This window comes from Hyperolius riggenbachi, chromosome 11, assembly GCF_040937935.1.
Source record: "Hyperolius riggenbachi isolate aHypRig1 chromosome 11, aHypRig1.pri, whole genome shotgun sequence".
Taxonomy (NCBI): domain Eukaryota; kingdom Metazoa; phylum Chordata; class Amphibia; order Anura; family Hyperoliidae; genus Hyperolius; species Hyperolius riggenbachi.
This window is the reverse complement of record NC_090656.1, coordinates 159,844,269-159,863,903: the sequence shown is the minus strand read 5'-3', so window position 1 is coordinate 159,863,903 and position 19,635 is coordinate 159,844,269. Positions and strand designations below refer to the sequence as shown.

General features: G+C 46.7%; 1 protein-coding gene across 1 annotated transcript in view; it reads left to right on the top strand.

The window, feature by feature from the left end:
* The window catches only part of WDR74 (WD repeat domain 74), a 96,161-nt gene that overhangs the window by 56,880 nt on the left and 19,646 nt on the right, over positions 1-19,635 (top strand). The window contains exons 6-7 of the mRNA XM_068261363.1: positions 7,053-7,154; positions 16,315-16,415. Of these exons, the coding sequence (XP_068117464.1) occupies positions 7,053-7,154; positions 16,315-16,415 (203 nt within the window). The remainder of the gene's footprint in view (positions 1-7,052; positions 7,155-16,314; positions 16,416-19,635) is intronic.

Genomic DNA, 19,635 nt, shown 5'->3' with positions numbered 1-19,635 from the left:
GTAAAGAAGTTACTAGGAAGATCTACTTGAAATACTGGAAAACTTTCCATCTTTGGTTGTCTGGCTCTAAGTTTGATAGCCTGTCAGTTCCAGCAGTCCTAGAATTTCTTCAGGACGGTTGGGATACAAATATTTCTGTAACTATGCTTAAAGTGCAGATTGCTGCTTTATCTGCTTTTTCAGGTATCCCTTTGTCTTCCTCTCCTTTGATAGTGAGGTTTCTAAAGGCTCTTTCTAGAAAACTGCCTGTTTATAAACAATACATTTCTCCTTGGAATTTATCGGTGGTTTTAAAGGGACTGTCCAAAAGTCCTTTTAAGTCCCTAAAGGACAGTTCTTTTAAATATCCTACATTAAAGACGGTATTTTTAGTAGCCATCACTACAGCCAGAAGGGTTAGTGAGCTACAAGCCTTGTCTATGAATAGTCCTTATTTTCAGGATTTTCAGGATAGGTTAGTGTTACAGATCCTAAGTTCTGTCCGAAAGTTATGTCTAGATTTCATAGGTCGCAGGATATTATTTTGCCTACCTTCTGTGTGAATCCAGAGGGCGCTCCGGAGGCGATCTTCCGATCGCCTCCGGCGCCCAGAATAAACAAGGAAGGCCGCAATGAGCAGCCTTCCTTGTTTCGCTTACCTCGTCGCCATGGCGACGAGCGGAGTGACGTCATGGACGTCAGCCGACGTCCTGACGTCAGCCGCCTCCGATCCAGCCCTTAGCGCTGGCCGGAACTTTTTGTTCCGGCTACGCTGGGCTCAGGCGGCTGGGGGGACCCTCTTTCGCCGCTGCATCGTGCTGCTTTTTATTTGAGCCAAATCGGCCCAGCAGGGCCTGAGCGGCAGGCTCCGGCGGTACTGGACGAGCTGAGCTCGTCCAGACCGCTCAGCTGGTTAATGGTTGGTAGGGGTTCAAAAACTTATTTCACTCAATGAAATGCAAATCAGTTGCTATCTTTTATTTAAGGTTATTTTTTCGATTTTCCTTTTGATGTGCTATCTGGCACTGTTAAAATAAACCTACCATTGAAATGTTACTGTTCTGAGACTTTTCATTTCTTTGTCATTGGACAAACTTACAAAATCAGTGAGGGGTCAAATAATTATTTCCTCCACTGTATATAGCACCGACTATACCGACCAGCACTGCAGCAGCGATGTACAGAGTATATTGTCTTGTCACTTAACTGTTCCTCAGAGGGGGCTCCTAATCTAATCCCTACTAAAGTCATAGTCTATGTATTTATTGTGTAGTGTATGGCCAATTTAGGGGGAAGCCAATTAACTTATCTAAATGTTTTGGGATGCTAGAAGAAACAGGTGTGCCCCGAGAAAACGCTTGCAGACATGGGGCGAACATACAATCCAGCTCTGCAAGGCGAGAGTGCATTGTGCTGCCCAAGAGTAGCTGAAGCTGTGGAGCTGACAATGAGGATTGAATTATGCAAATGAGATGTATATTGAGCATGTGTGAAAGTTCCTAGCTCCTCGCAGGCCTCTCTAGCAGGCAAAAATTGTTAAAATGATAAGTAACCCAGTCAGTTTATAGAGAACCTAACAACTCCTTGACTGGCAACAAACAGGTTAAGGCCTGGGCCACACTAGCTCCGGGTGCGGGACACATCCGCGGTCCGGGCTCCGATTTTCAAAACCCGGAACGCAAACGGATCCGTGCTGCTTTTTTTGCAGCACACGTTTTGGATCCGCTTGCGTTTTTTGTTTTTTTTTTTGCTAGAGGGGGTAGCAGCCAGGACGGGGGGCTGCGGGCAAAGCGGCGGCCAGGGGGGTCACATCCCCCCCCCCCTTGCTCACCTGGGTGCCCCCCGTCCCCGCTCCCCCTCCAGCTCGCATATAATGTAATAATTTGTACCTAATGAAGTTCGGCGAGCCGGGCACTTCCGCCCACACCGCTCGCCGTCACTTCCTGCAATGTCGCCCTCTGTATTTCAGTGGGCGGCATCGCAGGAAGTGACGGCGAGCGGTGTGGGCGGAAGTGCCCGGCTCGCCGAACTTCATTAGGTACAAATTATTACATTATATGCGAGCTGGAGGGGGAGCGGGGAGGGGGGCACCCAGGTGAGCAAGGGGGGGGTGGATGTGACCCCCCCTGGCCGCCGCTTTGCCCGCAGCCCCCCGTCCTGGCTGCTACCCCCTTCAGCATGGCGGCCCCCTCCTTCACCATGGGACACTGGAAACTGATCCGTTTCCAGTGTCCCAAAATGTCAGTGAAGAGGGAGGCCCGTTTCCCCATTGATTTTCACTACCCGTACGTGTATACGGGTCCGTGAAAAATGCTGCAAGTCCGGACTCAGCGTTCCGGGTTTAAAAACGTATTCCGCGGATCGCACGCGGATACGTTTTTAACTTGAGTGTGTGCTGTTCCTATTTTTAACATTGGTATCCGTGGCTACGTTTTTCGTCCGGGACAAAAAACGTAGCTACGGATACGTTTTTAAATTAAGTGTGAACTAGCCCTTACTCTCATATCGGCCTCTGTTGGCAACCCTGCAGAACTGTGTGTTACATAGAAAGGAACAGAAGCGCTCCAATAGTGCATTAACGTCTTTTTAATCAGCGAATTAAAGAATTGCACTTACATTTAAGTTGCTTTAAAATGTATGTGTATGTAGATCCTTCCTCTGCACCTAGGTCTGGCCAGGACCCGGGACAGCTCTCAGATTCCTCCTGATGTTCGGCGGTGTATTGTGGGGAATCTGAGAACGGTCCTGGCCAGACCTAGGCGCAGAGGAAGGATCATGGGCAGGCCACATACACGCTCGTTTTAAAGCAACTTAAATGTAAGTGCAATACTTTAATTCGCTGATTAAAAAGAAGTTAATGCACTATTGGAGCTCTTCTGTTCCTTTCTTTGTTCCACAGTTTCTAGCACCTGGTTCCACCCAGAGAGAAGCAGCTTGATAGTGCACCCACAACGGGACATCATCTTATATGTGTACACCACCGTATAGGAATAGTATATTAGCGCAGGGTAAAAACGTTTTGTCCTTTCTTAGAACTGTGTGTTACATGTAGGCCTGAAAGATAAATCGAATTCAAATCGAAATCGTGATCACCAAGCTCACAATTTCGGAATCGTCAAAGTGGCAATTTCTGCGATGATGTTATTTCCACATGGGGAAGGTTTGAAGAAGTGGCTTCAAACTTCCCCCAAGTCTCAGTGCGTGCAGCCCGCAGCATCGGCAGTGTTGGCCATACCTTTTTCATAGGAGTCGAATGCTTTCCATCCTCTCTCGCCATCTGCCAAGCTCTTGTGCACAGCATACTTCCTGGTTCCTGTATGTCACATGACATACAGGAAGTATGCCGTACATTAGAGCCTGCAGGAGGCTAAGTGGATAGATGGGCATTGCTGGACTCGTGCTGGAAGGTATGCCCAGCATAGCTGCAGCTTGGGGATCAGGGGGCACAGAGAGAGAGAGGAGGACAGAGAGGCACAAAGCTTGATTTGAAGGAAATCGTAAATCGAATCAAAATCGTGATTTCGGACAGAAATCGCTCAATTAAATTTTTTCCTAAAATCGCTCAGGCCTAGTTACATGTACACTTTTTTACATGTTACTAAGCTGAAATGAGGTTTTCCATTAATCTCTGCAATATATGGAGTTGTACTGAAAGTATTGTCCTTTTGACAGCTGTAGTAAGATGCCTGTGGTCATTGAAATAATGAAAGTAACACATACACGCATTACTTCCTATTAACGTACTAACAGTACGCGCAGGAGGAAATGTATGAGGACATTTTGTGGCCGTAATAGTAAGAGTACACTTACATACATTTATTTCAATAAATAGACCTACATTTAAAATACACACACGCACGCACCTTTAGCATAACATGGCTCAATAACCGAATAACCATGGAGCCATTGCCATTCCAAGCAGTTTTGGTTCTAGTTGATGCTCTCCTGAATCAATACTTCACCCCTTCTCAAGTCATGCCCACACTGCTTCAGAATGCCAACTTTCAGATGTCACCATAGAGGTTGACTGCTGTGACGATGTCGCCCATCTACCTTTTGCAAGATTTCAAAACTGTCTGGGACACTTCTGGAGAAATTACTCCATGTTGTGCCTGAAGCATTTTTCGAAACGTCTCGTTTTGATACCCAAACTGTGATCGCTGTAGCCTCTCTGGTGGTAATGACGAGGCTAATTCGTTGTTAAAAAACTTGCTACAATGGGTATAGACGTGTTAGGTTCATCCACGCTGAAAACTGGTCTGGAAAGAGTTATAATTGTGTATGTGAACCACCTACTGGCAGTAGGTACATATTACAGCATTACAGAAAATTCAAACTAATACCATACTGCAGGCCTGAACAATTTTAGGAAAAGATTGAATTGCACGATTTCTGGCAGAAAATGCGATTTCAATATACAACGATGGATCAGCACACTGATGGTGAGTATGAGTTCCCCCAGTATAGGTAGCCACATATAGGTGCCCCAATATAGTTTAGCCAGCCATAGGTGCCACAGTACAGGTTAACCAGTATATAGGTGCCACAGGACAGGTTAACCAGTATATAGGTGCCACAGGACAGGTTAACCAGTATATAGGTGCCACAGTATAGGTTAGCCAGTGTATAGGTGCCACAGTGTAGGTTAGCCAGTGTATATCTGCCACAGTGTAGGTTAGCCAGTGAATAGGTGCCACAGGACAGTTTAGCCAGTGTATAGGTGCCACAGGAAAGGTTAGGCAGTGTATAGGTGCCACAGGACAGGTTAGGCAGTGTATAGGTGCCACAGGACAGGTTAGGCAGTGTATAGGTGCCACAGGACAGGTTAGGCAGTGTATATGTGCCACAGTATAGGTTAGGCAGTGTATATGTGCCACAGTATAGTGTACGCTGTGTATATGTGCCACGGTATCGGTTAGGCAGTGTATATGTGCCACGGTATCGGTTAGGCAGTGTATATGTGCCACAGTATAGGTTAGGCAGTTTATATGTGCCATACTATAGGTTAGCCAGTGTATAGGTGCTGCAGCTTCCAGATCTCCCTCGCCTCTGAATTTACCTGCTCCACTCCCTTCCCCTGCTCGCGGACCCCTCCTCCAGTTCAAGGCAATGATGATCCTAGGATCGTCAAAGCGGCGGTTTGCTGCGGTTTACGCCGCTGCCGCCTGGTCTGCTCCGCTCCCTTCCCCTGCTTGCGGCCCCCTCCTCCAGTAAGTTCCCGTTACACTCAGGCTCACCGCATTGCGCGGTGAGCTGCATTGAAGAGGCAGTGAGTGTTGCCTAGTAACGGTGGCTGCCAGGAAGTGATGTCACACTTCCAGATACAGGCCGAGAACGCTCGCCGGCTCTTCCCTGCGGCTCACCGTGCGGTAGTGCAATGCGGTGAGCCCGACTGTAATGGGAACTTTACTGTAGGAGGGGGCCGCAAGCAGGGGAAGGGAGCGGAGCAGACCAGGCGGCAGCGGCGAAAACCGCAGCAAACCGCCGCTTTGACGATCCTAAGATAATCATTGCCTTGATCACGATTTTCGGTTTAAAAACAAAAATTGTTCAGCCCTACCATACATATTGTACAGAGAATGACACTTGTTGCCACACTGTTTTGAACTCAGCTGTGACGAACTAGAATGACCACCATGGCTAAGAGTTGTGCAGCAGACTAGAATGTGTACAGTGGCCCAATGACGATCCTTGAAGATCTGGCAAGTCGAACCTTTAGCTATGCCTAAGCATGACCCAACAGCATTGTTTTTGGCACCGCCCCACTCGCTGGAAGCCGCTAAGTCAGATGCGCTTGTCCCTTCGCCCCCACGCACCGTAACAGAGGCGTCATCAGCCAAAGGCGACTGCACTAGCAGTGTCAGCAGCCTTTGCACATGATGCGTCTTTTGCTATGCAGGGGGAGAAACGATGAGCGTGTGTAATGGGAAGTTTCTGGTGGTGGGAGCAGCGAGAACAATGCTATTGTGCTGTACTCGGACATTGCTAAAATCATGCAATCTTTGTGAGCCTGATGAAGTCACGCAGATCTGACCATAATGACCACCCCCGCCATGGCAGTCGTTATGGTGCACCACTCAGAGTTCAGACCAGCGTGTGTATGGGCCTTTAGGTCTGGTTCAAGCGGATGTCTCAATCACCTGCCCAGAGTCTCATCCAAATGCTTTACTGCGAACATGCAGAAAAGCATTTGTCGACTTTCAGCGGCGGTTCCCAGCGATCGTCATTTTTCCTCCCGCAGGGGGACACAAGAGTGCGGTGCTAATGGACCCCAGAACGACCAGACCGTGCTGCTTCCAGACAGTGGAAAAAATAAAGCTCAAAATGCTGCTTTTGCATAAACGACGTGCAAGTGTGCGTGTGAACTGGCCCTTAGTTGTTGTACCACACGAGAGATGTTTCAGGTAAACACTGTACAGTATTTATTTCTTAATCCATATTTGAGGATGATTTTTCTATTTGTGATTAAAGAGTTGAAATTGTAATTTCATTTTTTGACATGATTTTGTTTTGAAACTTTTTTTATTATACTCAAAATGGATACTAGACCCTTGCTTGATGGATTTTAGTAAGTTGCAAGGAAAAATTTCATGAAAATTAATTGAACCACTTTTTGCACAGAAATCCTGCAGAAATTGAACGCTAGGGAGGTTAAAGCTAAATTCAACTCCTAACTCAAAGTATGCTGTGTTTGTGTTTTTGGGACTGATATGAACATCTATCTTTTCATCCATTTGTAAGCACTCTAGATGTTTCCATGGTATGTTGTTTTTATAAATGTACATACTTTTGCAGTCTAAGGGCCAGAGCACATGAACGCGTTTCTGTCCACTTCTTTCCGCTTGACAGCAACCAGTATCAGTCTGTAACATTTGTATGTTGCTGAAAAGCCTACTACTTTGTATTATGGAATTGAATTAAAAGTTGCTTATGTTTTTTCTCCCCACTGAATATTTTTAAGCTGTGCTGACAGGATATAAGTGGTTATTGTTACAAACACTGTAGAGCTTCTTTGTTTTTGTAAATTTTTTGTTGCCCCTTTACTGTCCTCTCCAATGTTTGTGATATTTTAGTTGAGGAATGATTGGCTAGATCTTCGTGTACCTGTGTGGATTCGTGACATAGATTTCATACCAGATTCAGATAAAATAGTCACCTGCACAAGCTATCACCAGGTAAGTGTGAAACTTCTGAATCATACCTAAATTTCTAATTGGGGACTTTATAAATATGAAGCTGTGCTCTTTAAAGAGAACCCGAGGTGGGGTTCTAAGAATGAAATCTGCGCTCAGAGGCTGGGTCTGCTTATATTGCCCAGCTTCTGTGGCTATTTCAATCCCCTCTAAGTTCCCCCTGCGCTCCGCTCTCCCCCATAAATCACAGCCGCACTGTCGAAACGCAGCGTGTTGCAGCATGCTGTGTTTACTTTTGTACTGGCAGTCTCGGCGCTCCCCCGCCTCCTGCATAGCTCCAGTCCCCGCCTGCGTCCCTTGCCTCCAATCAGCGGGGAGGGAAGGGACGCAGGCGGGGAGTGGAGCTATGAAGGAGGCGGGGGAGCGGCGGAGAGTGACAGGACAAAGGTAAACACAGCCCACTGAGTGTCGACAGCGCGGCTGTGATTTATGGGGGAGAGCGGAGCGCAGGGGGAACTTAGGGGGGATTGAAATAGCAACAGAGCCTGGGCAATATAAGCAGACCCAGCCTCTGAGCGCAGATTTCATTATTAGAACCCCACCTCGGGTTCTCTTTAAAGACTGTATAAAACCGCTAAAGGCATTTAAAGTGGTTGTGTTATTTGTCTTGTGTGGTTTGTGGTATTCATATATGCATCCTATTGAAGATACCAATTATAGCCCTAAGGACTACGGTTCTGTCTGCAGGAAACGCATACAAAGTGTGATTGACCACATAATATACTCATATGAGGAAGATAGCACACTGAGTGAGTGCGCTTTAAGTTGCCGTAGCTCACCATGCACTTTCAGTAAAAAAGTACTTTAAAGAGACTCCGTAACAAAAATTGCATCCTGTTTTTTATCATCCTACAAGTTCCAAAAGCTATTCTAATGTGTTCTGGCTTACTGCAGCACTTTCTGCTATCACAGTCTCTGTAATAAATCAATGTATCTTTCCCTTGTCAGCCTGTGTCTGGAAGGCTGCCAAGTTCTTCAGTGTTGTGGTTCTGCTATGAATTCCCCCTTCCAGGCCCCTCTATGCACACTGCCTGTGTATTATTTAGATTAGAGCAGCTTCTCTCTTCTCTCTTATCTTTTACAAGCTGGATAAATTGTCCTCTGAGCTGGCTGGGCTTTCACATACTGAAGAATTACAGACAAGAGCAAAGCTGTTTGCAGGAGAAAAAAGAGCAGCCTGAAACTTCAGTGCATGAGAACTGCAGGGAGAAAGAAACACACAAATGATCTCTTGAGATTCAAAAGGAAGGCTGTATACAGCCTGCTTGTGTATGGTTGTATTTTCTATGTGTGGACATACAGTACATCAACCTACTTCCTGTTTTGGTGGCCATTTTGTTTGTTTATAAACAAACTTTTTAAAACTGTTTTTAACCACTTTTAATGCGGCGAGCAGCGGCGAAATTGTGACAGAGGGTAATAGGAGATGTCCCCTAACGCACTGGTATGTTTACTTTTTGTGCGATTTTAACAATACAGATTCACTTTAAAAATGTTAGTTCATTTTTTTTTTAACTCCATATCCTCTCTCCTCTACTCCTCAGTAATGCCCACCTTCCTTCTCTCCTATTGTTACTTTCCTGCTCCCCTTTTTACTGATCCTCATTTCTGTCCTCCTCCTGTCTCACTTGACCCTCAATACCCTCAATACTGGCATTCTTCTCTCTCACCTAACTATACCATCCAGTTCCTTTTACACCTAGCAATTAAACATTTTAATTGCTATTGGTCATAACTTTTTATGATCCAAGGTTGGTGGATTTTTTAGACCTTTTATTTTGGCCATTTTTCCCCTTTTCCTACCCTGAATTCACTGCAGTAAGGGGGTGTCATTTAGTCATCATCTGTATATTTCAATAAAGATTGTTTATTTTATTTGCTCTAACTAGCACTGTGGATTTGTTTTAAAATTAAGATTTATTAGATAGAATTGTGCAGCTGCAGAGTGAATAAGATAGTTGCCAAGTCCAATTGGCACATGACCATAATGAAAAAAAAAACAAAACGCATTAGCTTGAAGCTGCTTGAAGAGTTTTGTTCAGAATCGTTTATTTCTCGCCAAGCACGACTGGGTCGTGCCCAGAATTAGGCTTGGCACAAAGCAGGGTTTAACTACTAGTTGACCGTGTCACGCCAATGGGCGTGGCCACGGCGGCAGCCCCAGATCCACCTAACACCGATTGACGTAAAGTCCTGGGGCTTCAGTTTGCAGGAGATCGCACGCAGTCTGCGAGTGCATCTCCTTCTTGGTAGGCAGAGCGGAGCCGCTCGGAGACTGTTAGACGGCGATACCGCCGTCTAATTAGGGTGTACAGCACTGTGATCTACAGCAGCGCTGTACTGGGGACAGCCATGTGACACAGCTGTCCCCCCATAGGCTGAAGCCTATGACAGTTGATCACGGGGATTGGCTGGCGGAGGGAGCGGGGAGTACCAGAGGAAAAAAACAAAACACATTTTTATTTAAAGAGTAGAGAAACCGAGAGCCCAATATAGTGTAGTATGTTAAGCATAAATGAAGTAAAGGTTATCGTGAGAAAATTATACTCACAAACATGGGTTACCACACAGGCAACCACTGTATAGGCAGGTGAGGAGATTAGACCTGTCCTCACTCAGGGATAAGAAGTCGCTCTCTGTAGATGCGAAAGGGGGTAGATCACCCCTCCACCAGGGGTGGACACGGTATAGCAGTAGGAGAACAGAGGCGCCAGCAGGATAAAAGTGGATAAAAACTTTAAAATTTGCTGGGAGGAAGTGGTGGACTTACCTCCATAAAGCAGACACGAAAGACTGTCTGAATAGTAGTCACATTTATTAATTAGTACCCCAAAACAGTGCAACGCGTTTCGCAGGCCCAGCCCGCTTCATCAGGCAATAAAAATGGGGACAAGACAGAATTTCAGCAATAGCAGGTGTAGCGCCTCAGTGAAGCGCGTTGCACTGTTTTGGGGTACTAATTAATAAATGTGACTACTATTCAGACAGTCTTTCGTGTCTGCTTTATGGAGGTAAGTCCACCACTTCCTCCCAGCAAATTTTAAAGTTTTTATCCACTTTTATCCTGCTGGCGCCTCTGTTCTCCTACTGCTACATTTTTATTTAACCACTTCGGGACCGGCCGCCTAACCCCCCTTAAGGACCAGGGCATTTTGCGGTGGAGGGGGGTGCGCGTGTTTAGGGGGGGTCGTGCGGCCGGATCCCGTCTGTGGTGTGCTGGGCTGTGTGTCCCCCGTGGAGGCAGGTGTCCCCCCTGTATCTGGAAGCAATCACTTACCTTCCAGGCTCCAGCGATGAGCCGGAGAAGCCACCTCTTCTCCAGCCGGCATCTCCGCTCCAAATGACGCTCAGGTTGGGTCGCGACTTGATGACGTCATCAAGCCGTGACCCGGCGCTGACATCAGACGGAGCGGAGATGCCGGCCAGAGTGGAGGGGGGCGCCGATCGTCGCTGGAACAGCAGGGAGGTGAGTGGATCCTCTTATTTTCCCCCCTTCCGCCGCCGCTGTCAAAGTGATCACTACGATCCGACGGCGATCGTAGTGATCACGTGATCAGCAGCCATACGCGATGGCTGCTGATCACTCGGGGGAGATATCAGCTGTCATATGACAGCTTAATCTCCCCCTCCGGGTGCGCACGATCGCGTCAGGAGCGGTTCTTTAGTGCGGATGTTGAATGAACGTCCGGTCATAAGGGTACCACCACCTGCCGGAAGTTGATTCAGCCTACGGCGGTCCCCAATAGGTTAAAAAACAGACACATAAATATTGATAAATAAAAAACCCTAACATTGGGGGAGCAATCAGACCCCATCAACAGAGAGCTCTGTTGGTGGGGAGAAAAGGGGGGAGGGGAATCACTTGTGTGCTGTGTTGTGCGACCCAGCAGCTTGGCCTTAAAGCTGCAGTGGTTATTTTAGAAAATATGGCCTGGTCTTTAGGGGGGGGTAAAGCCTGTTGTCCTTAAGTGGTTAAGTACAGGAAAGGACACACAATGGATATAGCAGAGATAACAGCGTAGCATACACCAAACAAATACAATACAGCAATTGCATAACAAAAAAAAAAATACAAAAAAGTGTTCTGCAGTGCAGACATGCTTAAAAGATGATTCAGCTAGTAGAGGAAGAACGGCCTAATGAGAGGGGGTTGGGGAGGTGGTGGTGGATGGGAGTGAGTCGAGAGAGTTTCTGTGATTTGACCGCTGAGGGGAAGAAGCTGTTCGTGCCTTGAGGTCCTGGTGTAGATGCACTGATACCTCTGGCCTGAGCAGAGCCGACTGAAAAAGCAGGAGCCGGGGTGTGAGGGATCTTTTGCCATCCACAGTGCTCTGGAGCGCAGTTTGGTGTCGTAGGTGGAAGTGGTTTTCCGATGATTTTCTCCGCTGATCTGATGACCCTCTACAGTTTGTGTCTGTCGCTGGCGGAGGAGCCAGCGTACCAGACCAGGATAGAAGAACAGAGGACAGAAACAATTGTGGCTGAGTAGAAGCTTGTCAGAAGTTTCTGGTCCATACCAAACTTTCTCAGTTGGCTTTCCTCTGGATGAAAGTGGTGTTGGCCTTCCACCTCAGGGCGTTGGAGATGGTTGTGCCCAGGAGACGAGCACAGGGAACTCTTGCGACTTCTGTGCCGTCAATATGGATTGGGGGTGGGGTGGGGGGCGCGCTTCCTAAAGTCAATGATCATCTCAATGGTTTTTGCGGTGTTGAGGACCAGCCTCTTCTTCCTACTCCAGTTGCAAATACCTTCGACCTGATGATGGTCTGCCTGCTCGTCGTTATTGGTGATGAGGCCAACAATGGTGGTGTCATCAGCGAATTTGATCATTTTGACAGAGCTTTCAGTGGATCTGCAGTTGTTTGTATACAGGGAGAACAGGATCGGTGACAGGACACTGCCTTGTGGGGGCCCCTGTATTGGAGGTCCTTGTTTGAGAGAGGATATTGCCTAGCTTGACAACCTGGGATCTGTTTGTGAGGAAGTCAATGATCCACAGGCGCAGGGTGAGGTGGACTTTGAGCGCAGCAAGGCTCTCCTGAAGTATTTGAGGGCTGATGGTGTTAAACGCTTAGCTAAAGTCAGGGAAGGAGGATCCTGGCGTATGAGTTCGATCTATCCAAGTGCTCATTGACTGACGCTAGGCAGATGTTAATGGAGTAATCAGTGGATCTGTTTGCTCTGTACACAAATTGGTGCGGGTCCAGCAGGGGCTCTGTGGAGGCTTTCTTAATGATGGATGTGAGTGCCTCAGGTCTGAAGTTGTTGAGGTCGGTGACTCCCTGCTTTTTTGGGACAGGGTTGATGGTTGACCTCTTGAAGCATGGAAGGACTTTGCCTTCCTGAAGGGATCTGGTAAAGATGGAGGACAAAATATGAGCTAGCTGTTGTGCACAGGTTTTCAGGCATGCCGGTGACACTCTGTCTGGGTCTGAGGTTTTTCCTAACATTTAGCCTTGACAAGTGCTACAGAATGTCGCCCTCGTTCACAGCCAGAGAGGGTGAGTTTGGACATGCAACAGATAGGGTGGAGGAACGAGCAGACGGCTCTGGGAGCCCTTCAGGTGCTGCTTGGTTTTCAAATCTGCAGTAGTAGTCACTGAGGTTCTAGGTAACCTCAGCACTGGGAAAGTTGCATGTTGGAGGGGGGGGGGGGGGCTTATAGTTGGTGACAGCTTTAAGCCCTTTCCAGACAGATCGTGAGTCATTTGAGGAGAGGTTCTGTTTCAGCTTTCCCATGTAGCTCTTTTTGGCATCTCTCGGGCCATTCAGATTGTAGTTTTTTGGTGAACCCTGGTTTGTCGTTTGGATAACGTTCAAAGGTTTTCATTGGTAAACATTGGTCCTCACAGAAGCTGATGTATGATGATAAGTTATCCGCCCACTCATCCAGGTTTGGTGCTTTCAGGGCCTCCCAGTCTGTACAGTCGAAGCAGGCTTGAAGTTGTAGCTTAGCCTCACTTGACCATACTTTGGTGGACTTCAAGACCAGTTTTGCATTTTCCAGGCGCCTCTAGTAGGTGGGTATCAGTTGGATGAGGCAGTGATCAGATGAGCCTAGTTCTGCCCAAGATATGGCCTTGTATACATCTTTCAGAACAGTGTAGCAGTGGTTGAGGGTCTTAGCGTTCCTAGTGTGGCAAGTGAAATGCTGATGGAAGCATGGTAGCTGGTGGAGGTCAGCCCCGTTAAAGTTCCCCATTATAATGAACAGCGAGTCTGGGAGGGACGTTTCCCACTGTGTGACGGTGTTGCTGAGAATGCACAGTGCAGTTTTGACCTCTGCATCCGGAGGAATGTACACGCCAACAAGTACATAGGACGAGAACTCCCTGGACAATTACTGTGGCCTGCAGTTTACAAGAAGCTCAAGTTCCGGGGAGCATATCTTGTCAAGGATGGAGGTATTGGAGCACCAGTTGGAGCTGATGTAAAAACAGATGCCGCCACCTTTCCTTTTCCCAGATAGGGTGCTGTTGTGGTCTGCACGTTTGTGGCTGAATGATGAAAGATGAAGGGCGCGATCAGGGATGTCGTTGTGAAGCAACATTTCTGTGAAGCAAAAGACTGGTGTGTTGTTGCCGAGTTTTGCCTTATCACTGAGGAGCTGCAGTTCATCCAACTTGTTGGGGAGGGAGCGGACATTTCCCAGGAGGACCATGGGGATAGCTGTCCACAGACCTTTCCTCTTCAGCCTCACCCTGGCACAAGCCAGACATCCTCTTGTCCACTGGCCCTTGCGCAGGGGCAGTGATTTCCTGGACATGGCTCCATACAGTCGTACAGGAGCCTACCCTCTGGGGGCAGATCTGCGTTTTGTTCCAATTTGAGGACCTGGTAAAGGAGGTACGGGGGAGGGGGGGTGCTGGAGGCATGGCTGTAAGTGCCGACTCACTGTCACCAAGGGCATAGTGCAGTGATGTCACTGCAGGCGACATGCAAACAGAGCAAGAAACAGTCACCTGACCTTGCTACAGTGACAGTGCAATGCAGAACCTGTGCAGAAACAGTCCATCACATAAGCAGCACAAAACAGTCCATCGCATGAGCAGTGCAATACAGTTAATCACATGAGCAGTGCAATGCAGTCCATCACATGAGCAGTGCAATACAGTCCATCACATTAGCAGTGCAATAAGGTCCATCACATTAGCAGTGCAGTACAATCCATCCCATGAACAGTGCAATACGGTCCATCACGTTAGCAGTGCAAAACGGTTCATCACAAGAGCAGTGCAATACAGTCCATCCCATGAGCAGTGCAATACAGTCCATCACAAAAGGGCATAAGAGCTACAGAAAGCATAAACAGCTGCACAGTACATATAGCCGAGGCCCAGAAGCAGCAAGCGCCCCCACGGGTATGGTGCAAGCAGGGTAGCAGGCAGGCCGACGCCCAGGCAAAGAGGCAGTAGCAGTGTATAGTGCATAGCTAGGGTGCATAGGTGATCCGTTCCCTAACCTGTGGGTTGCACAAGGGGTCCAGCAGTAGGGCTCTCACCTGATGGTGCCGTTGTGGGAGTCCTGTGTCAAGCGGTGGAGTTGCTAGAGCGATGGCTGCCCATGGTGGAGTGGCTTAAGCGGTGTTCAGCAGTTTACATCTGTGGGAGGGCTGGAACCGGTATGCGTAGCTGGAGCGGCTTTCAGCTGTGAGATGGTTGCTGGTTTGTTTTCTTGGCAATAAATTCTTATTCTTCCTTCCCTCTTGTTATCCAGTGGTTATGTTTATTAATTTTTAAAATTTTCAATAAAAACTTTGAAACACAAAAACTCTTAGACTGGAGTAGTACTTTGATCTTTTGGAGAAACTTGCACCTAAAAAATTATGTAGAATTCCTCTTGCTCACGGTCAGATATGCTCTATGTTCACTAGTTTAGTATCCATGCCAGCTCAGGCTAGATTTGTGCTAGCTTTCAACAAGGTTAATCAGTTAATCTAGCTGTGATGCATAAAAACTTGTTCAAGATGAGAAGCATTGAAAATATCATGACCAGAATGCAACAGCTGATTAAATACTCACAAAGTAAGTCCAGGGATGATCTCAGGATCTTGGTCCATGACACAAAATATATTGATTTTCCCAAATTCTTTTGAAAATGTTAAGAACAATGAAAGATTAGATGTACTTGACGTCACAGGAAATTGCCCATACAATGTTCATTGTAGTCTGTTTGAGATAAAATGGTTTATTTTGAAATGTTATTTTATTAGATCTAGTAATTTGTTACTTTTTCCTCACCCTCTCAATGGGGAAGTTTGGGTATTAAAAGAGGAGAAAAAGCACTCCTTTTTTTCCATGTTTCTTCTTCCTTCTTTCAGTTCTCTCTTCTCCTTTAAATCATAAAACAATGTCCTCCTGGCCACTGCTCCCTGTTTCTACTACCCCTACACCTGTCTCTTGCCTCAGCCACCCCGGAACCCGTCCAACATCCGGCTCTTTTGGCACCGTTGCTTCCCGTCACTCTGCGCCGAACCAGCTGAGACCGCCACTCTCTGCTACTGCTTCTTCTTCTAGGGAACACTGGAGCCCTGGCAAATGCATCTTCATAGCTCCGGCTGGGGCTCCCCATTGGACCAGCAGGTGGGGTTCAGCAGTGCCAGGAGAGCCTGGCATGCAGCGTTGGATGAACTCCTTTCTGGCCTTAGCCAGAAAGCATTGGGTGAGTGGCGGGGGAACTCTGTGGTTCTAGCGGCAGACATCAGGTGACCACAACAGGTTCACCTGCTTCTCCAGGGGGATCAAGGAAGCAGTGTTATGGTTATGAAGAACAGCACAATACCTTGCTCCCCATCGCTGGCTACTATTCGACTGAGTAATGCTCTTAATGCTTGGCCATTGCACAAGTGAATCCGGGCAGGTGTTATATAGCGTGAACTCTGCAAGCTACTTATCACTCCAGATAGGTTACGTCTATGTGTGTATGGTAAACAAGTACAGTTGTAACTTACTGCAAACCAAGATGTAGTGATCACCTATGAGCTGCAACTTACCCTTAGGTAAAGCCATTTGCATCAATTAACTAACTTGTTTCAAAATGGTGAAATTGACAAGGAAAATAACCTTTACTACATATACATTAATTAAGACATAATAATTACAAATGTTGCTGTATAATTATATGAATTATGTCCATCCTGCAGATTAGAGTATATGACCCCAGTTCTCCCAAAAGACGTCCTGTTTTGGAAGCTCTGTTTGGTGATGATCCATTGACTGCACTAAGCATCACACCAGATGGCAGGTATTGTAACTTCTCAAAGTGTACCTGAGGTGACATGACAAGGTAGACATGTGTATGTACAGTGCCAAATATACAAATAACTTGTTTGGTTCCTATTTTTCTGCCTGAAAGAGTTAAACTTTCAGGTATGCAAAGTTTCAGTTTCTCTCCAGTCAGGACCTAGTCAGGCTATTATAGCCCACATTTCATTGATCAGGAATTAAAGCCATAAAACTCTTTCCTGGAAGAGAACAGCTTCTGAGTTCAGGGGATAGATTATAGGGCCTATTGTTCATATATTTTAGCTGCTGGGATAATGAAAGACTGTATCAGTGATATAAGACAACATCATTAACTACTTTGTAGTTGATTCACAAAAGGCCAGTTACATTGCCCACCGCACGGCAATGTTACTGACCTGTACTGAAAATAGTAACACCCAATGCACCGATAGCTGTTATCATAGCAACGCACATTCACAGTGTACACATGGTATTGAAGTAGTGTAACTCGCCCTACACTATTTTCCAATGCGTGGTACACTGTTTACTGCGTTGCTATGGTAGCGCTCGTTGCACTATCGGTGCAACAAGTGTTACTTTTTTCAGTACAAGCTGGTGGCATTGCCGCATAGTGAACAATGTTACAGCCTTTTGTGAATCAACCCCTTCATGTCAAACAAAGCGCAAGGAGAAATACAGCACACCACCTTTACAATCACCCAGGAGCTGGATCCAGGTATAGCCAAACCAGAAGAAAGCTGCAAAGAGAAATGTCCACTCACTGGAAATGAGCCAATATGCCTGCGTCAAATTTTTCTTTGTGGAATAAAGATTAGACATTTTAATCTTCAATAAGTGAGTCTTTGCAACTTCATGCCATAGGCTGAAAGGTTCAAATGTGCATGCACGAGCACGCTCTTGTGGCGCATGTGCGCTTTAGTGGAATAGTTGAACTTTTATAAAAGTCCTATTTGCACTAAAGTTGCACATATAGGACATTATAAACAACCATTTTGCAGAACATTTTTATACTTTACCTGTCTGTGTCCACCGCTGTCTCACTACTCCGTCCACATACACTTGTTGCTGGCGTAATGTGGGCGTGTGTGATGTCACACGTGCAGCCACGTATACGCCAGCAACCACTTGGGGCACATGTATGTTGACGAAGCACAGAGCCTGCGGCGGACAGCGACAGGTAAAGCATACGGATTGAGTTTGGGGGAACATTTTACACTAGGGGGGGGGGGGGGGACAGAGGGGGCGCAGAGAGAGATACACAGAAGGGGCACAGAGGGGGAACAAAGCTTGGGAAATTGTGAATTGAATCAAAAATTGCAATTTCGGACAGAAATCACTTGCTTCAAATTTTTTTCCTAAAATCATTCAGGCCTAGTATTTTATTCACACTTGGTTCATAAGTTATCTGATCATTTTTTTTTCAGTTAAAATAATTTCTCAGGGATATGGCAAATTAGGTTCTCAGTTGAACTTGTTTATCTCTGATCGCTATCAATGTTATCATATGAAACTCCTCTAGTTCTGACTTTATTCGGTTCAGGTTCATGCATCCCCTATTGTTGTTTCCGCCAGCAGTCAGCAATGGTAGCTGTTCTCTGCAATGCCCATCTCCCTCGTATGTTTTGAGTCGTAAACAGTGTCAGATGGAAGTAATGTTATTTTTTTAATACACAGAGAACAAGATAGTAGCCCTCATGACACAGACGCTACATTCTGTATCTTTTGTGAGCTAGGTTAGATAACAAGTGTGCATTAGTGAAATAGTGTTATTTACAACATGGCCAAGATTACTTAAAGGGATACTGTAGGGGGGTCAGGGGAAAATGAGTTGAACTTACCCGGGGCTTCTAACGGTCCCCCGCAGACATCCTGTGTTGGCGCAGCCACTTACCGATGCTCCGGCCCCGCCTCCGGTTCACTTCTGGAATTTCAGACTTTAAAGTCTGAAAACCACTGCGCTTGCGTTGCTGTGTCCTCGATCCCGCTGATGTCATCAAGAGCGCACAGCGCAGGCCCAGTATGGTCTGTGTCTGCGCAGTACACTCCTGGTGACATCAGCGGGAACGAGGACACGGGCGTGCACGCGCAGTGGTTTTCTGACTTTAAAGTCAGAAATTCCAGAAGTGAACTGGAGGCGGGGCTGGAGCATCAGTGAGTGGCTGCACGGGCACAGGATGTCTGCAGGGGACCATTAGAAGCCCCGGGTAAGTTCAGCTCATTTTCCCCCGACCCCCTACAGTATCCCTTTAAAGTAAAAAAAAAAAAAAACTTCTGTTGAGGTTTGCATTGAAGGAAACCTTAACTCTGGCAAAAAAAAAAAAAAGTTTCACTTAACTGGGGCATATACCAGGGGCTGATATATGCCCCAGTTAAGTGAAACTTATTATTTTTTTTATTTTTTTTTGCAGCCATCCTGTGCCCTGCTGGTGCATGACACGATCGGGGGTAGTAACATTTATCTGTATAAAGATACACGTTACCACCCGCGATAGCATCCTGCACCAGTGGGAACGTGTGCAAAGGTACGCGTCGGGGGCCACGGACTCAGAGTCGGCAAAATCGAAACTAGCTGACAGCGGGGGACCGGAGGAGACGCGACTAACGTCGAAGTCACAGGATGGCTGCAGGGGGCTGGTATATGCCCCAGGTAAGTGAAACTTTTTTTTTTTTTTTGCCGGAGTTAAGATTCCCTTTAAGTTACAGTACAGCATAGGACTCCGGCATAGAGTCAATAATACTCAACTGGTGGCTATACTTTAGTTAGTGTGTGTGTGTGTGTGTGTGTGTGTGTGTGTGTGTGTGTGTGTGTGTGTGTGTGTGTGTGTGTGTGTGTGTGTGTGTGTGTGTGTGTGTGTGTGTGTGTGTGTGTGTGTGTGTGTGTGTGTGTGTGTGTGTGTGTGTGTGTGTGGGTGTGGTGTGGTGTGGTGTGGTGTGGTGTGGTGTGTGGTGTGGTGTGGTGTGGTGTGGTGTGGTGTGGTGTGGTGTGGTGTGGTGTGGTGTGGTGTGGTGTGGTGTGGTGTGGTGTGGTGTGGTGTGTGTGTGTGTGTTGTATTGTAACATTCAGTATTGTATTTAAGGTCCAGGTTGTACATATCGTAAATGATGCAACATTATTGAGTTCCATAGACAAAATAGTAGTTTACATGAACTGACACTATATCTTAGTGGACTCTATGCCTGGGTAGTCCGTAGCCGTAAAAGATGAGAGGAGGGAAGCA